Raw genomic sequence first — 25,291 nt, 5'->3', positions numbered from 1 at the left:
AAAACGTATTTCGTTTGTGGGCCAAATGAGTGTTGCTAAGTGTTATGCAGCTACAAGTACAGCCCAGCGGAAATTTGATTTGGCCCAATAAAACTTAACTCAGCCCAATTAATGTCCACTAAGTTTAAATGTTGATCGGTTGATCCTTGCGCGTGACATGGAAAATGTCGAACAAACATTTCAGTTTTCTTTTGACTCTCACGTAATTTAATTACGGGAAAATTCACATAATAACCATTAAAAAATGGTTTTCCAAATTTGTCCATCTTGTACAAAGAATTTCCAAAATATTCATTACAAAGTTGAGACGACTTTTTAATAATCCAAAACGACTAGTTTGTAGAGCCAATGAAAAACGAACATGTGCCCACAATTATGACGTGGCAACTGATTCGTGAAGATAGTCTAAGCGCCTACAAAGTAGTCGGCTTGACGACTGCATTCATGTCTATGTCGGGGCGACTAGATCGTGAAGATGCCAACTAGATCGTGAAAACGCCGACAAGATCACAACCGACTAGACTACGTTGTTAAAAACACGGGCCGACTAGTAAATTATGTTGGACAACTATGTTGCACAACTAGATCATAACAACTGAAGATTTTGAAAAAACGTTATAAAAAATTAGGGCCGAGTAGATAGTAAGCATGCCGACTAGATCATGTAAGAAAACCTAGACGACAGTCGTGACTTAAACCATAATATGACATATTGCGGGGATTAGGTGACTAAAACCACCTTCATTGTTGCGGGGATTTTGTAAAACTCATAATATGACATATTATGCAAAATTGTTTATGATAATTTTTTTTATTTTGAGTATAACTCCTTTTTATAATTCTATTTTCAATAAATTTATATACAGAATATCTAACCATTTATAATTCTAATTTCAATCAAATTTATATTAGGAATGTCTAAGCGAAAAAGAAAAAGAAGAGGAAAAGGCTAACATAATTAAAATTAAATATGTTAAAGATGTATATTGTTATTAAATATTTTAAAAAAATGAATTTGGACAAGTGGTTCGTTGGCATACCCTCTCCGGTGGAAACACAAATTCGATTCTCACTTGACCATTTATGTGAACATTTGGGTAAAAGGATGAATCATGGCTTTAATCTCAGGTTCGGACCCGAAAGGAGCGTAGGATCACAGATTCCAACCGGTTTCCATGCATCACGGCGGGTGAGGAGTCGACCTTGAACATAGGCTCGAAAAAATTTACACGTGAGATTATCTGACATTTAAAAATGTTTATTGTTGTATATATAATATTATTGAGAATATAAAATAAAATGTTGGAAGGTTTATTGAAAAAGTGTAACCCCTTTTCGAAATATTCCGACACACGACACGTAGGACGAAGACTCGGTTACCATGGTCCAGCTGGGTTAGCATGGGGTGTTGGGCTGGGCACTAATCCTTGGAACAAGGGTGCGCAGACAAGCTAGGATGGTCTCATGGATCATTGTCTCAAGCTTGGTGCTTGCAATCTCAATCAATTCATTTAAAAATTTAAGTGTACGTCTTAACTCTTAAACCACCATTCTATTTCTTGTAATGCTAGATAAATATTTGTAGAATTTATATCCCAACTTAGTTAAATAATCAGTTAGACACTTGGGTTTGGGTTAGAGATACCTCGGGTGTTTTTTCCAGTTCGAGAGGCTAAGTAGATCTTGAACATTTGTGAGAATTTGGTGCAACATAGACATGACAATGGGGATTCCGTCTCATCCGAATTCCGATTTTACAGGAATGTTAATGGTTCCAAGGCAAACAAAAAACTGGGAGCAATACATCATTCTAATTACCTTATGGTTTATATGCAAGACAATGAACAATAGAATATTTAATAATTTCAGTTTGATTTTTCACGACCTTGCACCTTGCTAGTATTGTGTTTTTATTTATATAATACTAGTTTTTATCCCCGTATTACGTGGGTTGTTTTATATTATTTCTTTTAATATTTATTTATTTTTTGAGTTTATATTTTTTTTTGTATAAACTTAATAATATACTTATAGTTTGGTGATAAATTGTTTCACAAATAAATGAAATTTTATAACCCGATTTAAAAGTAATATGGTTTTGATGAGACACAAAACTCGTTTATTTCTTTTACTATTAAATTGGTTTTCTAATTATAAATAATATTTATGAAACGTGTGTTAAAATAAGTAATTTTCTTTGATTCAATTAAGTTGGAAAATAAATCTCACTATTAATCTGTAGCAGTGTAGCACCACTCCTTCTACTTCTACTTAGCCTAATAATGTCAAACTCATAAATAGTCGATATGAGGGATGCAACGTGTTTGCACTAACAAAATTTAAATAATATATATATCTTTTTTAAAATAAATAAGATATTAATTTTTAGTATATCCTATCAAATAGGATTTTTACATCAATAATTTGGTGAGAATACTTTTTAATTTAATGAGATGTTATAACCCGTTTATGGAATATTTGGGTTTGGTAAGACCCATACCCATGAATTCAGGTTAAATGCATGAGAAGTCTTCATTTAAAAATCAAGCAAATCTGGTGACTTCAAAAAAAGGGAGAGCGACCCCATTGCGACACGTAGGATTTTTATGTTTTCGTTTATATATATTATAGATAATCCTTGTTAAAATAAAGATAAATCTTTGTTACAAAATTAACTATTATAAATTTTGTTGTTAAATAAACATCGAATTCATTACGATAATAAAACTAAAACCAATAGTCGATACTTAGATTGCTATATAAATTAGGGTAATTGCTTATCAATTTTGTTTGGTAATACTTATAACTCTATAATCACTTAATGTTTATACAAAAGTATTTTAGTTCAATATTTTTAAGAATCATTTTAACTCTTTTATTATTTGCAATATAAAATGGTTATAGTTATATGCAGATTATAGTTATATGCAGATTTTAATATCTTAAAGGTCCGTTATTACAAAAATATATGATTTAAGATAGTATTTTGTAAGTGTTTAAACACACATGTGCACATATAGAAATGTATATTTATATGCATGTATGCCCATTTTCATACCACTTTAAAAAGAAAAAATATATCAGAAAACAAGGGTTAAAATACGGATGTGATAAGAAATAAAATAAGCCATATTTTAAACTTTTATCACCTTTTTTTTTAAAGTGTTATGTTCACAAGTGGATGGAAAACATAAGAGCAAAACCTGTCGACTAAAATATGGAGTCGACATGTAAGACAAATAGGAAGACCAAATCTACACCAATCTATAATGCCATGATTATTAGAAATGGTGTTTTCACTAAGGGTGTTCAAAAAGCTCGTGGCTCGCGGCTCGTGGCTCGCTCGAAACTCGCTCGAAAATAGCTCGAAAAAAGCTCGGCTCGAAAAAGCTCGATTCTAAATGAGCTCGGCTCGACTCGGCTCGATTTCTGAACGAGCCGAGCTCGAGCCAGGGTAAGCTCGGCTCGTGGCTCGGTTTTGGCTTGACTCGTTAGCTCGGCTCGTTGGCTCATTTAGATTAAACCCTAAATTTTAACATCTATATATAATAATATCATACTTATACATATATTATGTCACTCGATACCTAAAACAATAACGAAAATAAACATATAAAGTTCTAATAATTAATTTTTTTTATAATATGCATGTTAAAATTATATTTTTTTATCTTTTATATATCAAAATTTGTAAAATAAAAAATTAAATAATTAAAAAATAAAAAATAAAAAAATTCAAAAAAATTAAAGGAGACTGGCTCGACGAGCTCGAGCTTTAAACGAGCCGAGCTCTAGCTCGATTTTTCAGCTCGATAAAGAAAACGAGCTGAGCTCGAGCCAGCTCGATTAAGTTCGAGCTCGAGCTCGAGCACACTCTGGCTCGACTCGACTCGGCTCGTTTACAGCCCTAGCTTCCACAATCCACACTTCTGTCACATTAACAAATTTTATACACGTACGTTTTTGAGTAATAATATCACATTTCATTTTTATCACATATTGAATCCAATAGCGGTTCATCTAAAATAGGTTTATTAAATTCTTATTGGTTTTTTGCTACTAAAAACAAAAATTGTAAATCAACAAAACTCAGTGACGAGAAAAATATTATTTTTGAGGCACTTATGAGTCTAATAAAGTTTGTTGCAAGTTCGGATAATATAACTCTTGGTCAACATATGTAGTGCAATAATTTCGTATTTTTATGCATGCACACACCCAAGGAACCCAATTTTCATTTTTTATCATGTTGCCTTCGTGGTACCATATCCCAAGGTATACAAATCACTGCCTCCTGCTAATACTGACTGGGGAGGTTTCCCGTGTTCACAACGATCTACCTCGGGCTATTATGCATAGAACCCGTAGATGGAAAATACCCTCACGTTAGTACCACATATATGGAAAACTCCTAAAAATATGTAAGGCCATGTGTAGTGGATGAGCTACAAATGGGGGCGAATTGCGTCGTGTGGCGCCCGGTCAGCAAGGGATGAGAATTTGGTTTTGGGGTGTAATAGTGTAGGGGCTACAAATAGTAATATAATAATATATGTATATATATATACACATGTATATATAACACACACACAATAATATAATAATAATATTCCTTTTACTCTTCCGGCGTCAAAAACATCACGCCCCCGCCCCTTTTCGCCCAAATATCGTCGGGGGGAGGGGGTGTTCCAAAACTTCTCGCCCCTTTTCGCCCCTCCTCGCCCCACTACGTATGGTCTAATAGGCTCACATGATAAAGTTTGACTGGAATGTCAGTATTCGATACACGATAGCTACATCAATCGACGTGGGGTTTATGATATCATTGGAATAAACACTTTTGAGTGTAACTTGCACAAAAGTTATATCAAACTCTCCACATGTTATAATCGTTTGTAGCATTTTCAAATCATTATCTCCAAAAGTTATATTAAACTCCACATGTGCAATATATACTCTTAGCAAAACAAGCAATTTATCTATTTCAATTCCACTATTATATCAAACCAAATGTCTTAAGTCGGATTCTATGCAAAGATTCTATTTACAGTTTTATACATCTTAATGAGATTTTATAGAACTAGTTGTAACTTGTAAGTTGTTAATTTACTATTTTACTATTCCTCTTAGGCTGAGGGGTGTGGGGCTTCAACGGGGGCGCTAGAGCCCCTCCGCTCGTGCCCCCAGGCGCTAACACCACACCACCGGGGCGCTAACCGGGGCGCTAACGGGGCGCTAGCGCGGAAAAACATGCAGGCGCAAGCTGGTTAGCGGGAGAAGAGAGAGAAAAGCACGGGATTTGATGGTTTTTTGACCGTTGGGAGCCAACCAAACCCAAAAAAAAAAATATTTTTCCTATATAATTATACCCCATTAAAGCCCCCATTAAAGCCCCTCATACCGGCTCCAACGGGAGCTCCAACACCCCCCTTATCCAGTTTCTCTCTCTATCACACGTCATAATATTATTGGTTGGAGCCCCCACTGGAGCCCCCATTAGAGCCCCCACACCCCTCAGCCTTAGTCCTATAGTAACATGAACAGAAAAACAATTGATGTTGGACTTTAATGTTTGTCTTCTTTGAAATCAAACCTTTCAACAGTCACACTTCTGGAGAAACATTTCCACTTATATACTGTGTATGGAAACACTCAAGCCTCCCTTTTGTTCCTTTCTAGAGAACTTCCACCTACACACTCTGATCGAATAAACCCTAGAAACTGTAATCTAGAGAGAGAATAATAATAATAATAATATTATTATTATGCAACAACACATCTGAACACTTATTATTTTTCCTCTTCACTTTCCGACCAGCCATGGAACACAACCCTACCTTAAACCCAACTGCCCAAGAATTCCGACCAGCATATACCAACACTTTACCGTACTATGCACACACGTATCCTTGCAACTTCACCACTCAACCACCACCACCACCACCGGTGGTTCATGTCCCACCACCGTTACCACCACCGTCACCAACCCCAACTCGTACTCTTCTCTTAAGCCTAGTCCCCTCTGACGTCAGCGAGTCACTAGTCCGCCGAGACTTAGAACTGTTCGGTGACGTCAGAGCCGTACAAATGGACCGTGTTCGTGACGGGATAGTCACCGTACACTTTTACGACCTCCGGCAAGCCGTGCAAGCGTTACATGAGATTCAAGAACAGCACATGCAACAACAATATCGTTTGAAGAAACACTTTGAAAATTATGGCAACAGTTACTTGTCACCACCACCACTACCACTACCACCACCGGCGGCTGGGCTAGTCGCCGGCCGTGCTGTCTGGGCACAGTTTAGCTTTCCGGTGGCCGGTGGCTTTCCCGACGGAAACAACCAAGGGACACTTGTTGTGTTCAACTTGAACCCGGATGTTACTACCGGGATGCTGAAAGGCATTTTTGAAGCCTTTGGTAAGTTTATTACCTAAACCAATAGTATTATGTTGTTATTGTGGGGCTGTGATAGGTCGCTTTCCTCGTCATTTGAAAGCAATCTTGGTGCTGGTGATATATTTTTGTTTCTATTTTTGGCATGTTTCTGTTCTTCATTTGACCAATTATTATTATTTTAAACTTTTGTTTAGACCTAATCTTATTTACGAAATTGTAAGGTTATGTAAAGGAATTGAGAGAGACCCCATCGAAAAAGAATCAGAAGTTTGTCGAGTTTTACGACACTAGAGATGCGTCTAAGGCTCTTAATAACATTAATGGTAAAGATATTAATGGTAAGACAATGGTTGTTGAGTTTAGTCGTCCCGGTGGTTACCGAAACGGCCCCAAATTCAGCCGGTTCAATCATGGGTCCATTGGGTCACCCCCGGTTATCCTTCCGCGTAAATTCCCACTTGAAACTCGTCCTTACCACCCTCCAACTCGGTCACCTCCTCCCGCCCAACCGCCACATTCATTGAAGAAGGTAGTGAAGAAGCAACAACCCGAGCAACAAGGCGGAGGGTGTTCTTGGAGTAAACAACGGAAGGGTTCGAGACATATGCGAGAGAGATTCGATCCGAGGTTCTTGATCAAGGGAGATGGGATTGTTTCTGAATCCAGCATTTTGGATTCCCGAACTACGGTTATGATCAAGAACATTCCAAATAAATATAGGTCTAATATCTAATTCTAATTCGTTATTTAATTGTGTTATTGAATATGTGCATTTGAATTGAAAGATTTTGAGTCTTGCTTTCATTGATGGTTGCAGCCAGAAACTGTTGTTGAACATGCTCGACAGCCACTGCATTCATTGCAACGAGCAGATAATTAGTGGCTGTGGTGACGGTGTACCACAACCGCTATCGTCCTATGATTTCGTCTACCTTCCTATCGATTTCGTGTATGCATGCTCCCCTCATTATTCATTTCACAACATTCAACTTTTAAAATGAAAAACCAATGTATTTGGTTCGTTAAATTATAGGAACAAATGCAATGTGGGATATGGGTTCGTCAACATGACCTCGCCCGAGGCAACACTGCGGCTTTACAACGCATTTCACCATCAAAATTGGGAGGTTTTCAACTCGAAAAAGATATGCGAAATTTCATATGCAAGATTACAGGTTTTGTACTTTAACATTAGTATATTTTGCACATTACAAATGTCCCAAATGTTACAATATTAATATTTTTTTGGCCATTTTGAAGGGTTTGGAAGCATTAAAGGAGCACTTCAAGAACTCAAAGTTTCCTAGGGAGGCCGAGGAGTACATGCCCGTGGTGTTTGACCCGCCACGAGACGGTCAAAGAATGTCTCAAACCATACCAATAGTTGGACGAACCAACCTAACACATGATGAAGAAAGTGAACATTGTAGTAATATTAACGTGACAGATTTAGGTTTAGAAGAAGTGGAGTCTGATGATACAAGTAACGCCGCCGCCAGCGTTAGTGACTGCGGTGGTGGTGATGATGACTGTTATAATTAAATTATATCAAATCAAATCCACTGTGGGTTATTAAAATATTATCCCAATATTTTATGTTATTTATATTTCTTTTTGTTTTTACTGTGTATTGCATCAGATTGTGCAGAGGGGTTACTGGCGGCCTAGCTAGTTGCTCATCTAGGTATACCCCTATACCTCTTTTCAACAAGATAATGATGTTTCATATATAATTGTAACACTTAAAATTGTCTAAAACTCACTCACACTTTACGTAACTGGACTGTTCGGTAGATAAATTGCTTCTGTTGATTCTATTATGAAAAGATTTTATTTAAACTAGCATCTTACGTTACCGCCATATATAATGTTATATGTTGTTTGTTACTTATTTCACATATTTTGATTTATATTTGTGTAAATCTAGATAAGTGTTATAATTTAGTCGTGTAAACACAAGAACATGCATTTACTATTAACCTCATCTTATATCATTTCACCATTTCTAATATGTCATGTATGACATACAAATAACTTAAAGTTTGTTAACAATCACATTTCATTCTTTATCTTTATAACCATCCCTATTATAAACACATTTTGTTTCTTTATCTTTATAACCATACCTATTATAAACACATTTTGTTAGTGTTATTATACTATTTTTCTTATCTACTTATAATATTTATAAATTTATATAAAATGAAGAATAAGATATACGTAGAAATCCTATTGTGAATGCTCTTACTATATTATACTGACAATTGAAGTCAAAAGAAAATATAAGTATTTATTATTAGTGTAAATTTAAATTAAAAAGAAACAAACACGTGACCTGATAAACGAGATAAGATGATCAACAAGTTTCATTATAGAACCAAAACGAAACACTTATAACAGAAAAATTAACGTTCATGAAAAATTGTAAAGAAGATGTTTGAGAAGGGATGACAAAACTCAAATCTAAAGCAATATGGAAGTAAACGTTGTATGTTTGTAGTTACGTTATATTAAATTATAAAGAAAGTACAGGAAACGATTGGAACACATCAGGTGGTGGTACAATAATTATCATTGTACGTATCCAAAGCATTCATAAAAAGCTCTAAAACTGATTTGATTATCGCTTGTCTAGTCGAGGCTTGTCTAATCTCACATATATTATGCAACCTCCTCTTGACATCTCTTCTATAGTTTACACAAAAACAAACTATAGATAAATGTAAGGTAAATAAGAGAAAGGATTACGGAGGTACGCAACCATCTTATTATAATGCTTTATAGTTTAAAGTTATGTAAATATAATAATGCTTCTATATTATATGTTTAAATGCATGTGTAGGTTTCAATTATGTGTGTACAACGGGAAACTTATAATATGGATCCTTAAGGTGGAGGTTGTGGATAAGTATGATCTCTTAGGCCTTAGGGTACATTCTTCGAAGATTTGCAAATTGTCAATTCGGTGGAATAGATATAATAACTCAGTAAAGAAGGGTAATTCGAACACGATATTTGATTTTAATCGAGTTTTATCGTATCTTTTGATACACCATTTACAAATATCCTAATAGTAACGAATTTTAATAGTAACGAAGTTAAGAATTTTTTCAGATAGTACACTAGTTTTTAAATATTTCAATTTCATGAAATAAGATATAAAAATTTCAGGCCGGTTCAACAATTCAAGTCAACGCATTACCATTGGTTTTATTTGCTAATTATAATCTAAAACTTAACATATAACATAACAATTAACAAATGAACCTAAACAATTAACAATATCAAGAACAATTAACAATTGAAACTAAACTCACTATCACGTTTGGAGGATTCGAGGAAGAGTAGCAACTAGCAAGGCTGGATGAAGTCGGCCAGAAAAATGCACGAGCCCGTGGCGGACGGCGGTGGTCTGTGGTCGGTCAGATGCCAGGAATACCGAATGAAAAAGGTGTGGTGTGTGTGTAATCATGAAGGAGATGGGGAAAGGCATAGAGCAGCATTTGTAATTATATCCTTGTTTAAAAGTTTTAGTTTAGGAAACCTTAAAAGACAACATAAATTTTTTTTTAAAAAAAGTAGTGTAAATAGATTCGAACATATGGTCTTCGGTAGTTCAGTAACCAACTGAGAGAGTTTTCACTAGACCATCAACTTATATTCTAATTTAGATGATTCCCCTCTAATTTATAAGGTGGTTCACGCTATTATTTCAAAACTCGAGTGGTTCCTAGAAACCACCCATTTAAGAGGTGGATCCGACCTTCTTATGGAAAACAAAACAACCAATTTTCAAGAAAACTAAATAACCCATGATAATTTATCATACAAAATAAACATACCAAGTGATTTGTTTAAACCTAACTTTAGCACTAGTCCAATTTAGCCTTTCAACTTTTCACATGTTAACTTTTTTAATGACCCATTTCAGAATTAACTTTTATTTTGACCAAGTGATTTGCTTATTTAAAAGAATAACAGATTTATGTTGTAACATAGACTTTTTAATAGGCAAGTTATATTGAGAGCACGATGACAAAATAGAGAGGGCTTTGTTCTGGATTTGACTTTGTGCCGTACAAGTTGTGGTCTTTGGATGCCCTGTCATTTTATACATGAAAACAGAGGGTGTGGGAGGGGTCCAGCAATGGTGCATTTTGCTTTTCAGCCATTCCCTTTTATGCTTTGCCTGGGGTTTTGACACGTGGACGGTTATTATTTGCCATGTGTCAACAGTTTAGTCAATGTCAATATTCAAACACTACATTTATTAATATTTTACTTTTATATAAATTAGTAGCTGAATCTACCCATTTTTTTTTCAGAACTCATTTAAGATTTTCTTATAGTATAGAAACATTTTCAAGGAACATATTGGACACATATAACCTTATGGTTGTGTTGTGGGCATTCAATGAAACCGTGAACGGATTAATTCATCATATTATATTACGTCACATGACGCTGAATGAACCTAACCCTTCATCCCTTGTTGTTCGTTTCCCCCCGTTGTGGTTTGCTAGCCATTCGCTCATGCCTAACCCTCAATTTTCTTCATTTGCTTGGGCTACCCGGCTGAATTCATCTATTCAAGGCGCCGTTGAATACCTATAACATACAATCTAATAGGAGCCCAACGTCCTTGCACCCAAAAACATTCCATTTATGTTATTGCTTGTGAAGTTAATAAGAAGATTTAGACACTTCATAAAAAGCTTTTAAAGATGCTGACTATTCTTTAACAATCCTCAATTTAATTTTGAACGGCATACAATTTATAACAATAAAAAAACCAACTCACAAGAAACAAGCGAACACCAGGAACATCTACCCAAATACAACCCAATTCTACATAAAACTACGCCATTTCCCGACGTTAGGGTTGTGTTCTTGAATCTACTATTTACCCACAATAAACTTAACGCTTTAATCTCACTTGTTATTTGATTCAACTGTGTCAGTTGCCTTTTGAACACCAGAGTATTTCTTACCTTCCAAAGTCACAAAATTAACATGAGACAAACCGCGTGAAATGCCTTAGCTTCTCGGGATGACAAATATGAATACTTGAAAGGTTCCAACAAATCACGAGTCGAAAAGGCATAAATTGGCGATGCCTTACACCAACAAGCAAGATACTACCGATTGGGCAAATTGGCATGGCGGAAATACATGTTTTGTTGTTTTCAACTTGTCTTTAAAAATCAGGCACACGACCAATGGAACCGGAATATTCCTCTTAACCAAGGATAACAAAGGGGGAATGCACTCCATTCCGCTTGCCACACTAAAATACCCACCTTCTTAGGCACAATATTATTCCATTCAAAAACATATTCACAATCTACAACTGGCGCACCAACAAACTTTTCTTTTATGCTTTTTACCGAGAAGTCCGACACTTCATCCAACCCCCAAACGAGCCGGTTTTGTCCAACATATAACCAGACTACTTGACTCCTAGTCAACAGCCACCCCCAGCTCGTTTATTTCAACTAGCAACTGAGGAGCTCTCGTCCAACCCCACAACCTGCATATCGCCCCCTTGTGCATAACCAATCTGTCCGAAACTTTGCACCACTTATTTGACTCTAAGGTGAAAAGAGAAGGAAACTTTAAATAAAAAGCCATGTCACCACACCAACACTCCAACCAAAACCAAGTTCTATTCCCATTTTTCACATTCCAACAGATGGCATTCATAGATCAACCCCGAGCTCGGCCATTGCTAACCATTTGCAAATAAAAAATTGCAAGCTTTTTGGCCATCTACACATAACAAATTCTTCTCTCTTTTATTTCCCTAATTCCCGAAAAACAGTCGACTAAAAAACAAACGAGACTTATATAAGTTTATTTTAGTCTCGTTTGTTTTTTCAATTTAATACATATAAACAAGACTCGTGGGGCTTCTGTAATATGTATGATTGTTTTGTGAGTCACCTTGTTAGCCCCTTCTATTTTCATTGACTTTGATTCCATGTATATCGTTTACAATACAATCAGTCAACAAGTAAGATTTAAAATGGTATTGAAGAAGTAGTTCTAACTCTAGGTATTTTTAAAAACACGAGAATAGAATAAATTCTTTATTATTTTTTAAATTTAGCTATAAATGAAAATTAAATCTTTTTTCTTTTTCATTTATGAATTGATAAAAGCATCCGCAGTAGTTCCACAAAAAAAAAAGTGAAAAATGCCATGATACACAGGTGAAAAATGCAAAGATTCGTAATGGTTTCATCTATCAAATGTGTATAAAAATAACAGTTAAATTAAATTAAAAAACAAAGCAATCAAAGAAAAATGTGTAATGCGTTGTTGTGATTGGTTAAGAAGATAATTAATAAAGGAAAGTGTGACTGACGCTATTTTTGGTCGACATCCCATTCAAAAACATCACATGCTGTAATGGTGTGAGGGCGTTTTGAGTATTAGTTGGTAGTAAGCTAACACCGCAACATATGTAATAGAGCGTGTTGACCCTTAGGGTTTTTCATCCATAAGATCACTAATATTCATTTAAATTATCTATATAATTTAAATATTATTCTAATTATATGAAATATGTAAAACCGTCAGCATAATTTAATAAAACGTTTTTCACCTACATAAGAGTGATTAAAAGCCGATTTTCAATTTTGTATGTAACGGTGGCCATGCCCTAGTAAGTTTTGTATTAATTAAAGACTATAATATTTAAGTGAATCCTAGGAGTTGTCTTTCATGGGTTGTCTTGGTCGTAATGGGTTTGACTGGAACAGTACATAGTCAAAATATGTAAAATGGGCACTGTTTGTGTGTATCGAAGCCACACGATTGCCCACTTGGAGTCTTGGGCCCATATCCTTTTCCTTTTCTATTTCCCGGTACCTTTACATACTAAAAAGTTACAATAAAAATATTAATATTATAGCTTTCTACCATGTAAAGTTATCACTTTCAATTTATAAAATTTAATAGTTTTATCTAAATTATATTTTATACACAATGAGAGTTTATGAAATCAATATAGTTAAGGGATCAAAAATATTAATGTTTGATGTATTAGATATTCTTCTTAAAAGGTTAATATATCAAAAAAAAAAAAACAAAGGAAATAGGCTCTCATGCGAGTAGCAAGAGGCATAACAGCTACCGACCGTTTAAGAACAAAATTGCAAAACAAAGACAAACATAAAACTTCTAATGAAAAATTCACAAAATTAAATTTAAACCACGATTCCCAATCTAATTTCGTTCTTTTACTTCTATTTTTGATCTATAGGAAGATAAAGCTTTAATATCATTCACCAACTTTGTTGTCGATCTCTCCTTACGTGGGTAATTTTCTTGTTTCTCATTTTCTAAAACACCCAAATCATTACCGCCAATATAACTTGTAACGCGTCACCTTTCTCTTTTGACATCGTGTGCTGTAATGCGAACTCAGAAACGGATTGCACCAAATCAAACATGTGGCTAGTAGGCGGCTTGATCCATGAAAAGATTATAGCCCTTATTGTTGATTGGCTGGAATTTATCATAAGATGATCTATGGTCTCTGGATGTCGTCCGCATAAACAGTAATTCATACTGTTTAAATATTATAAAAGTAGTATTTAATACGTCAGTGTTAAAGTTAAGAGGTTGACACGTGAGGTTAAACAATGTTACACTTATTATTTAAACAACATATAAGTTAATATATGTCATCCTTTTCAAATTTTAATAACTTTTGGTTTTTCTTGGTTCACCAATTTTCTTGACTTCCTCTTTAAAAAATAATGTTAGAAATAAGCAAAAACATATTTTAATTTAATAAACATATATATAAAAACAAAAGGCAGACATCGCTTGGATACGCGGGGTACTTTGGGAAAACCATATTTTGTACGGCCTCTTGTCGTCTTTTTTGCATATTTGATGCAGTTGAGATATCAAGCAAAGCTTATTGTGAAAGAGTATGGTAAATTTAATAAGCAACATGCTGTCCTATATTAACTTTATATAATCGAGCATTTGCATTGGTTTCTACTAAGGACATTGCCACGTCAAAAGTAGGTTTCTTGTTTCCACATACGCCCCGGTCTCTCTTTAATATATGGTCTCTCGACTCATTACTCTTCGCCTGTGGTTATTGAAAGTCCTTTGTTCTCTTTATCACTAAGGATCAACGTCGGTCATGAACTTCTGTTTGCCCTGATGTTCATATTATAATAATGTTCAATTTGCTATTCTAACAAACTAAGAGAAAAATAGAAATATACTTTGAGATAGCTTATTAATGACAATGTCTTTGGTGACGCTGATGATGTTTGATTGTAACGGGAGAATAATCGATTTTAGAAGTGGTAGATTGAAAACTGGATCGGGGACAAGATTTTGGTTTAGTCGTTGGGCCTATAACCGGTAGAGGTCTATCCATGGGGTCCTAAATGGCTATAAAGAGTGTATGATAACTAGGTTACGCCAAGCAATGAGACTAAAAACAATGGTCGTTAACTGGACAATGCCAATGCTAAAGGTGAAACAATTGGGTCTGTGTCGACGCTGAAGGAACTATGATGGACCCTTATCGGCTTATCATGTGGCCATGGGTTTGGCGGTGACACAAAATGAAACATATAATAGTGTGCAAAAGAATCTCACGGGACTAGGTGCAAGTCTACTTTTGACGAAGTCTTCTTTATTCTTTAAATGACACTTAGCGTATTAATTGATGTTCCTTACTGCCATAACTTTATTGTGCGATATTGGTTTGTTGGGCTACTAACTAATTCCATTTTTTGGAGGTTTTGAGACTTTGGTGTGTGACAAAACCTTGCGGTATTATAAGGCGCCAAACACTTTATTCATCGATGTAATTGTGGATTTATCTCTCTTTTCTTCTTTTTAACCGGACATATTAATTTACTTCTCCCATTTTTACCTCATCCACCATTAAACCATCCACCGTAGGCAAAAATTGAATTATCTACTTTTATTGATGGGTTTAATTATTCTTTTGTTTTCCTTATTTTTTATAAGGCCATTTATATGTTTTCTTGTATCCCCTCTAAATATATATGCTTATTTTTATAAGGCCTTTTTGTGGGTACCGAATAAGGTGAACGCGTTTGTTTGAAGGGCGATTGCAAACAAAATCCTGTCATTGGAGGCTCGGTCTATGAGAGGGATCCCCATTGGTGATGAAGCTTGTAAAGGTTGTGGTGGTCCATAGAGTACACTAACTTATTTTTCGAGTGGTCGGTGGCATGCAATTTACGGAGGAAAATACAAGACTGAACGGTTGTGGCCTAAATACCGCACGAAGGTACAAGGGCTGAAGTAGTATAGAATGTTATTTTCTAAATAAAATAATTTATACGAAACAAGACACGCCTGATATAGAATCCAAGTTTTTTATTTGTGGTCTTTTATTATCATTAAACAAACCAATTAAGAACTAGACACACTTGACCTATAAACCATATCAAGATGGGTTTTCATGCCCCTAAAACTCATCCTTAAACACACTTTCAGGGTTAACCGATGACTCCTTAACCGGGTAAGACGCATCCATGGCTAACCCACACAACCCCTCGGGTACATTAACCCCACGCTGCATCTTGATGTAACCTTGTTCACCCCACCCGGGTCCCCACGAGTTCCTCACAATCCAGTAATCCTTTCCATCTTGAGTCCCGTACCCCACAATCGCCACACCATGGTTCAGCTCGGTCCCACACGGTCCATCAAAAACTCCCTACAAAACACCATCAAGAATATTTTTAACAAATGTTACAAATTAAACATACACATAACATTTATCTTTTTATAACTTTTTTTTACCGTATGGTAGAATTGGAAATTAAGACCACTAGCGTCTATCGCAATCGAGACGGGCTGGTTAGCAACCGCTTTAAACAAGGCCCCCTCGTCGTTTGCGGGCACGTTTTCAAAACCATCAATTTTCACCACAGGCGCGTTTCTCTGCGTAACATCATAATCATATTACAAATAACTAGTTTGTCACACCTTATAACAAAAATCATATTTTTGGTACCTTTGATAAATCACAACGTTCATCGCGACCAAAATAAGGGTAAATCTGCTCGGTTGTAACCCCACCGGTTTCCTTAATGAACTCGAACGCGTTTTCCATTAAACCACCATTGCATCCTTGGTTATCAGTTTCACAATCAACGAGTTCTTGCTCAGATAAAGAAACTAGATTGTTAGTCTTGATTTTGTTGATACCCTCGACGCCAACTATCGTTGAAAACGCCCAACAACTACCTGTAACAACGTTAATAAGACCCGTATTAAATTTATAAAAAATTTCAACCCATTTACTTAAAAACAGCTCAACTCATTTACGTACCACATCTGCCTTGGTTCTTGATAGGGGTAACTGCTCCATTGGTCCTCCAGTCAACAGATGGTGGTGGATTAGTGGTCTTCCCGTGTACAAACGGGGTTGGTCGCCTTTCGCCTTTTAGCATCCTGAAGTGTAGAATCTTTGAATCAAAGCCAGCCCTGAACTCATGGTTAGTCATATCAGCAAAGTCATTGAGTTTCAGCTTGTAAGGCTTGTTCATCTGGTTGACTCGGTTAATATGGTTCACGTTGTACTTGAACACATTGAACCGTTTCTGTTTATCATCAGGCGCCCTTGTAACCGACGTGTTGCTTATCCACCTTTCGTATAAATTCCACAAGCTTTCGTCTGTGGCCAAGTCTTTATCGGTGAAGTCAAAGCTACTGACTGCACCGATAAACAAAGCAAACGAGAGAAAAAGAAAGAAAACTTTACTCATTTCCGTTGTTTTCTAAATGATTTGATGAAGAAAATGAAATGGGAGAGTAAGAGTTAATATAATGTGATGAATGATGAGTTTGTTATTGTTTGCATCATGTGAAGACATTTTTCATATGATGTAAAGATAAAGTGAGATAGACTTTTAGAAGATAAGTTACTATTTTTAGGAGGAAATTTGTTGTAAAGCATGCAAACATGAGTTCATCTTGTGTGCTCTTGATCACTTTCAGTTGCGCGACGCGCTTTCTTGATAAGGATTAAGATTGGAAATCTAGCTTGTATGAGACTAAATCATCACTTTAGATCTAACTTAAGGAAATAAAACATTTATAAAAGCTTAATTACTTATTTTAACTTCATATATTGTACTTTAAAACATTAGGAGTTACATGAGCACCAATTCAGTGCATAAATTCACAAGACACATTTTAAGTCATTATATATTGATCATGTTAGTTCAAATTGTGGCCTGCCAGCCCAGAACGTGGCACAAAACTTTAATAGCACTCGTTTAGCTTTACAAATTCGAAAGCCTGAAGAATTTAGTTACCTTGATCTGAAAGTTATATTCCATTAGGTTTTAAAATGCAGAGTGACATAATCGAAAAACAAAGAGATTATGAAGATATTTGCTGAAATGAATAATATAGAAGTAAAGTTCAAGGTAATGTGTGACAAGTAATGTTCATTTTCAATGTACCACATAATTAAATTTTCTATTACTTTAATACAAGAAAACTAGCCACAAGCATCTCATTTGAGAGAGGAAATAGTTTCATATTTATTAACATTCTGTTTAGGAGAATGCAATGTGAGGTTAGGAATTACAATAGAAGGTAAATTGTAAAACCGGCCCGTATAAAAATACGTACTGTATCGTGATACCTGTATAAGTATTTTGGAAGATGAGGAGCTAAAATATCATTTCTGCAAAGATCAAAATGAGTTTGGCGGTTTTAATTGTCATACGGTCTGTTTCGTGCATGAGTTAGATCTACCATTTTTACAGCAAGCTGTTCTATGCGTGCCACTCGCTCATTTATTGTTATCCATGCATTTCCTTGTATAAATAGAACTATGAGTGCAAATGAGCCGAGTTGCTAGCGAGCTATTTGAGATCGGATCGATAAAAAACTTGGAACGAGGCGATCTCTTTCGAGCTCGAGTCTTGTGTATTTTTGAGTCTTGCCTCTTTTGACCTCTATGCATTAATTTCATAACAGCCGAGCTCGAGCCAAACTTTGGCTTTTTTAAGGCACTACATGAGCTCGATCCTAGCTTAGGTTCGTTTAAGGTTTTTCTCAAAATATATAAAATAATTGAAAATGTATAAATTAATCGATAAATAATAAATGAGCCGAGCCCAAGCTTGAAAAAACGACTCATGAGCTGAGCTTGAGCTCTTGTAATTTAAAACTGGCCGAGGATAGTCGAGTTCGGGCTCAGCTCGCTTACATCCTAATTATAGAACCTCATAGACGAGTTACAATGCACCATAACATCCTTTGATTATCTCAAAAGTTCATATATGTATCAATTGATTTGGAAAGCCTTTGTATTATTGTATACCACCTTCTTCTTCATTCTCAAACATTTTGCAAGTGTGAGGAATTTGTAGAAGATTTATTCAAAAGTTTCAAGCTTGTTAGATTGTCATTACAAGATCTTGTTTAATCCATATATACTAGTTGATTTAGCTTATTGTGATAAGAAATCTTCTTTTGGAAGTTAGTTCTTATGTTTAAGATTCTCAAAATCATTTAGAATTCAAGAGTTTATGAATCAAAATGATTTATACAACATTTTGATGAATTATTAACAAGAAACAGGCTAAAAGATGTGTTTCAAGCTCAAAATTAACAAAATGATTTTGGAGCGACTGATCGTACAAACCATATAATCAGTGATACGGTCTGTATCATATCATTTTTTGAAATACTTGATGACATAATCTTACGGACCATGTGATCATTTTATAATCTCTACTACGGTCTGCATCTATATAAAAATTGAATACTGATTGTCGAATTTTTTTATTTAAACATTTCAAACCCGAAACCAAACCTTGTGTTTTATCCAAACCGTAATTATAATCTAGAATTGGAAAAAACCTACGGTTTAACAATAGGTCAATAATTTCAAAACAGTTGATAATGGGGTATGTAAGAAATACTCCGTAATAACCTAACAAGGTCAAGCAAAACCCTCAGTTGAATTCGATTTAACCTCTCATTCTCTTAAAAACTATTATACATGTCAAATCAAATGTTATATATGATCGGAACACTTGATGCATATGTTAGTTTAACGAGACATGATCACTTGACAACTTTCGCATATAATCTGAAATGACTCTTATTTAAACATTAGCTTGAGTTTGTTTCGTGTGATTCGATATATATAATAGTGGCGTTGGTTTTACAGAGGAATTAAGTTGTTAGGTCATACTATGAAATTATGGGAGAAAGTAATTGAGACCCGAATTAGGAGACAAACGCAGGTTATGATTAACCAATTTGGTTTCATGCCAGGACGGTCAACCATGGAAGCGATACACATATTGAGAAGATTAATGGAGAAGTATAGGGAGAAAAAGAGGGACTTACATATGGTATTCATCGACCTTGAAAAAGCTTATGACAGTGTGCCACGCAGACTAATTTGGGATAGTTTAGAAGGTAGAGGGTTACCTGGAAAGTATATAGACTTAATTAAAGATATGTATGACAGGACTAAAGCTAGTGTTCGTGCGCCGGTAGGAGATACTGATTTTTTCCCGGTGGAGATGGGACTCCACCAAGGATTGGCGTTAAGCCCGTTTCTTTTCACAGTAGTTATGGATGAGCTGTCCAAGTCGATTCAGGAGCCTGTCCCATGGTGCATGCTCTTTGCGGATGATATTGTGTTAGTGACTGAGACTAAACAAAGCTTGAACGAAAGGCTAGAGGAGTGGCGTGTAGCTTTAGAGGATAAATGTTTAAGAATTAGTCGCTCTAAGACAGAGTACCTTTATTGTGACTTCAGTGGTGTTGGTGATAGCGAGGACACCCAGATCACTATCGAGGACCAGGTGGTTCCGCAGATAACGAAGTTTAAATATCTAGGATCGTTTGTCCAAAGCAATGGAGAGATAGACAGTGACATAACCCACTGCATACAAGCTGGATGGTGTAAGTGGAAAGCAGCCACTGGGGTTTTGTGCGACAAGCGGTTCCCATCTAAATTAAAGGGGAAATTCTATAGACTCGCAGTTAGACCTGCAATGTTGTATGGAACAGACTGTTGGGCCATCAAGAAGACACAAGAGCGCAGGATGGAGGTGGCAGAGATGAGGATGCTGAGGTGGATGTGCGGACACACTAGATTAGATACGATTAGAAATGAGGTCTTTAGGGAAAGATTAGGAATAGTTAGCATATCAGAGAAAATAAAGGAAGGGAGATTGAGATGGTTTGGGCATGTGAAGAGGAGACCGACAACAGCGCCAGTTAGAGTAGTGGAAGCCTTCATTGTGGAAGGAAAGAGGAGTAGAGGCAGACCTAAATTGACTTGGGATGAGAGAATTAGACATGACTTGACAGAGTTGCACCTCTCTGAGGACATGGTCCAGGATAGAGATTCGTGGAGACGTAGGATTAAGGTTAGCGACTTCTAGGGGAAGGCACCTAGTTAGCTTAGCTTCCTATTTAGGGTCTAGTTGGCTAGCCTTGATCCTTGTTGTTTATGAATATTTTTTTGTTTTGATGTTGTTTTTTGTTTCTTATGCCCTTTTCTTAGTAGGTTACAGATTCCTTGTTTTTTTGGTAGTTTGTTATCTATGTATTGCTAAGTGTCTTTTGCTTGTAGGATGTATGTTTACTATGATTACCTGTATGTAGCTTTATGAGCCGGGGGTCTCTCTGGAAGCAGCCTCTCTATTCTCTCGGATAGAGGAAAGACTTGCCTACATCCCACCCTCCCCTGACCCTACCGATAGCGTGCTATGCGGTGGGATATACAGGGCTTGATTGATTGATTGATTCAACTCTATATCACGAGTGTTCTTGTGACCAACCAAAGATGCTGTTTTACATAATATATAATTAATCACACGTATTACAAAATATTCTTCTAAGAAAAAAACAATTAATGTATTCTTTTCTCTACATAAACCATTATATATAAAAAAAATAAGTGTGAAGACTGTTAATTATATGATTCGTACGTTAGGACATACGTAATGGGGCGACAAACAGGCGAATTAGGGCGAAATTTTGGAGGAACACCCCCCACCTCCACCCCGGCGATATTGGGGCGAAAAGGGGCGGGGGCGGGATGTTTTTGTCGCCGGAAAGGAAGAAATGAATATTATTATTATTATTATATTAGTATGTGTTATATATATTACTATTTGTAGCTCATACACCATTACACCTGTTGAAATGATAGCCTGGAGTTATACTTTAAATTGGTAATTTCTTATTTGTTTCAATTCAATATGCTATATTGTAATATGTTTATAATTCTAATTGGTTGTTTTTCTAATATTCATGGTTGTGGCTGTATATTGGACACGGGCTTGGCTTGGAGTCTTATTTGGACTCGGTGCTGTTGGGCTTGTTGCTGATGGGCTTGTTGGGCTGGATAACAACGACTCTTTAACAAACTCATTCCTCACGTGTTATTGGGAATTGAGTTTGTTATATCCGGGTCTATATTAACTGGTGGTTAAAGGGTTTTCAACATACAACAATAATAATCATCTTCTTTGAGAATAGAGAGTGTTCTAGTTTGTAATCTCTGATAAGTCTTGTAATCTAGGGTTTGATTCATCATCTTGATTGAATCTTTAGTCTGTTAGATTGAGAGAAAAGAGATTTGTATCACTGTGTTTGTGATAGTTTTGTAATAGTCTTCCGCTGTAATCTGGTGTTTGTGAAGTAATAAAAGATTTAAGCTACTGATTATCATATTTTGACATGGTATCAGAGCCTTGATTGCTCGTGATTCCTTGAAGACTCTACCGTGATAATCATAAATCTAGGTTTCGTATTGAAACCATATTTGGATATTATTTCACTCAAGATCGGGGTGTGCCGGTTCGTCTGATTCTTGTGGTTCTGCATCCGTTTTCTGTCATAGATTTGTAACCCTAAGTGAAGGTTACTGTCTTGACGATTGGAAGGAATACCCTAACTTGGGCGCTCCCGGGTCAAATCTTTCTAACTTTTATTTTCTTTGCATTCATAATCATCTTGTTGTTACCAGAGGATTGATGCCTGGTTGTTGTGTGCATTAGGCATCTTAAGATTGTGTGCTACTTGCTTTGTGTATCTGTTGTGATTAGTTGTTTTTTTTTCTAATTGTCTGTTATTATGGGTGATTCTTCTAGTAGTAGTAACAATGTTACTCTGGTTAGTAAAATTGAAGCTAGTGATCCATTGTATTTGCATGCGAGTGATTCTAGTAGTCTTACTATGGTTAGCATAAAGCTAAAAGGGACTGAAAACTATAAAGTTTGGTCTAATGCTATGAACCTGGCATTACAAGTAAAGAATAAAATTGGATTTATAGATGGTACTTGTGCTAAGTCTACCACTGATGAGATACTTGGAAAACAGTGGAATAGATGTAATTCAGTTGTTCTTACATGGTTGTTAAACTCTGCGTCTGAGGAGTTATATTTGGGGCAAGTCTATTCTAGATTAGCCTCAGAAGTTTGGAGTGATCTAAAAGAAACTTATGATAAAGTTGATGGATCTGTTGTCTTTAACTTGTATCAAAAAATCAATATGTTTACTCAAAATAATCAGTCTGTGTCTGAATATTATCACAAATTAAACATAATGTGGAAACAACTAGATCAAATTTTGCAATTGCCTCAGTGCAATTCTGAGGCTTCAAAAGAGTTTAATGATTTTAATCATCTAAAAAATTGATGCAATTTTTAATGGGTCTTGATAGTAGTTATGAGACTGTTAGAACAAGTTTATTGTTAAAGGAAGAGCTTCCTACTGTCAATGATGCTTTTGCTATTGTTTCTATAGAAGAGTCTCATAGGAATTCTAATAGTGGTTCTTTAAATGGTCAAACTCAAAGTGTTGGGTTTGTTTCCAAGTCAAATCAAGGTTTTGACAATAAAAGAAACACTGTAAGAAATCCTAATCAAACTGTTAAGTGTTCTCATTGTAACAAAATGGGTCATAATGTGGATAAATGTTTTGAAATTATTGGTTATCCTGCATGGATGAAACCAAGAAGTAATATAGGAAGGAAAGTTGGTTCTAGTAACAACACTGTTAGTAATAATTCAGGTACTTCAAGTAGCTCTTTGGTCAATGAGCTTACACCTGATCAAGTTACTAGGTTGCTAAAAATGTGGAATGAGAAATCTTCTGTCAATACACAGAGTTGTAATGTGTCAGGTATTGTTAGTCCATGGTTTTATTCTTTTAGTGTAGAAAAACCTGTTTTTTGTTTTTCTACTAAAAGTAATCATGAGTCAAGCCTTGGATGGGTTGTTGATTCAGGGGCTAACCAACATATGGTCATGTCTGATAAAAATTTGTTAAATCAGGTTGATGTGTCTAATCTCAATATAAGAGTAAGACATCCTAATGGCACTAGTGCCATTGTAACCAAGATTGGTAACATAAAACTAAGTAACTGTGTAACATTGTATGATGTTTTTGTTGTTCCAGATTATTCTGTGAACCTAATGTCTGTACATAAACTTGCAAAGGATAGTAAATTGACTGTGTTATTTGATGAAAATAATTGTTACATTCAGGATTGTGTAACCAAGAAACTCCTGGTGACTGGTAGTCAACTAGATGGATTATACTTTTGTGGCGATTCTTCATTATCTGAGAAGGTGTGTTTTAGTAGTAGTAGTGGTAATGTTGGGTTATGGCATGCTAGATTGGGACATCCTTCAGATATAGTGTTGAATGTATTAAAAGATTCTTTAAAATTAACTAAAGTTGACAATAATAATGTTTGTGAAGTATGTCACAAAGCAAAACAGCATAGAGAGCCTTTCCCATTGAGTGATCATCAGACTAAGTGTTTAGGGGAATTAGTTCATCTAGATGTTTGGGGTCCCTATAGGATTCCAAGCAAAGAGGGATTTAAATATTTTCTCACTATAGTTGATGATTACTCAAGGGCAGTTTGGGTATTTTTATTGAAACATAAAACTGAGGTTTTCTATCATGTTAAAACATTTGTGTATATGCTTAAAACTCAATTTGATAAAAATGTAAAACTTGTTAGAAGTGATAATGGGACAGAATTTATTAATAACCAAATGAGTGAGTTTTTTGTTAATAAAGGTATTATTCACCAAACTACATGTGCTTATACCCCTCAACAAAATGGCATTGTTGAGAGGAAGCATAGACATTTGCTAAATGTGGCTAGATCTTTATTATTTCAAAGTGAAGTTCCTTTGAAATTTTGGTCTGAGTGTGTATTAACTGCTGCTTATTTGATTAACAGGGTTCCCTCATCTGTGTTAAATGGTAAAACTCCCTATGAACTTGTGTATGATTTTAAACCTGTGCTAGATCATCTTAGAATGTTTGGGTGCGTGTGTTTCAGTACTGTTTTAAATAAAGAAGATAAATTTGCTAGTAATGCTGAAAAATGTGTTTTCATTGGATACTCTAATTAAAAAAGGGGCATAAATTGTGGAGTTTGGAAAGAAAACAAGTTTTCTTTTCAAGAGATGTTTATGAAACAATTTTTCCTTTTAAAGAAAATAAACAGTTGAATGACATTACTTGAATTATTTCCAATATTAATCATTTAAATTTTTTTGATTTGTATGATTCATCTGAGCCCAAACAGTCTATGGATGTTCTACCTCCCAATGATGAGATTCATACTAGTGAAGTATCTTCTCATGGGTCTGAGCAGCCTGATCCAGATTCTGGTATCATGAATGGTAGGGTTGATCTTCAGCAAACCAATGATACTAGAATTGAGACTGGCGGGGTTCAGGATGAGTTAGACTCTTTGGATCAAATTGATATATCTGAGGGAATAATAGGTGAACAAACTACACCTACTGTGCTTAGAAAATCTACAAGAAATGTAATGTTTCCTAAAACTTTAAAAGATTATAT

General features: G+C 35.5%; 3 protein-coding genes across 3 annotated transcripts; 2 read left to right on the top strand and 1 right to left on the bottom strand.

The window, feature by feature from the left end:
* The first annotated feature begins 5,801 nt into the window (after positions 1 to 5,801).
* Positions 5,802 to 8,068, top strand: LOC143540102 (protein terminal ear1 homolog). The gene is made up of 6 exons (XM_077033252.1): positions 5,802 to 6,421; positions 6,622 to 7,120; positions 7,218 to 7,349; positions 7,434 to 7,575; positions 7,661 to 7,931; positions 8,040 to 8,068. The coding sequence occupies exons 1-6, from the start codon at positions 5,821 to 5,823 to the stop codon at positions 8,066 to 8,068; spliced, it is 1,674 nt and encodes a 557-aa protein (XP_076889367.1). The 5' UTR covers positions 5,802 to 5,820.
* A 7,628-nt stretch (positions 8,069 to 15,696) lies between these two features.
* Positions 15,697 to 17,558, bottom strand: LOC143540058 (vignain-like). Its single transcript, XM_077033216.1, has 4 exons — positions 16,746 to 17,558; positions 16,428 to 16,660; positions 16,214 to 16,354; positions 15,697 to 16,127 (listed from the first exon to the last, which is right to left on the bottom strand). The coding sequence occupies exons 1-4, from the start codon at positions 17,179 to 17,181 to the stop codon at positions 15,876 to 15,878; spliced, it is 1,062 nt and encodes a 353-aa protein (XP_076889331.1). The 5' UTR covers positions 17,182 to 17,558; the 3' UTR covers positions 15,697 to 15,875.
* Positions 17,559 to 22,537: 4,979 nt separating this feature from the next.
* Positions 22,538 to 23,101, top strand: LOC143540101 (uncharacterized). Its single transcript, XM_077033251.1, has one exon. The coding sequence runs from the start codon at positions 22,538 to 22,540 to the stop codon at positions 23,099 to 23,101; it is 564 nt and encodes a 187-aa protein (XP_076889366.1).
* The last annotated feature ends 2,190 nt before the right edge of the window (positions 23,102 to 25,291 follow it).

Source organism: Bidens hawaiensis, unplaced genomic scaffold (assembly GCF_021521415.1).
Source record: "Bidens hawaiensis isolate Kalapana, Puna unplaced genomic scaffold, B.hawaiensis_p1.1 tig00012136_1, whole genome shotgun sequence".
Lineage (NCBI taxonomy): Eukaryota > Viridiplantae > Streptophyta > Magnoliopsida > Asterales > Asteraceae > Bidens > Bidens hawaiensis.
Note: the sequence above shows the minus strand (reverse complement) of the source record. Positions and strands in the feature narration are given on the sequence as shown.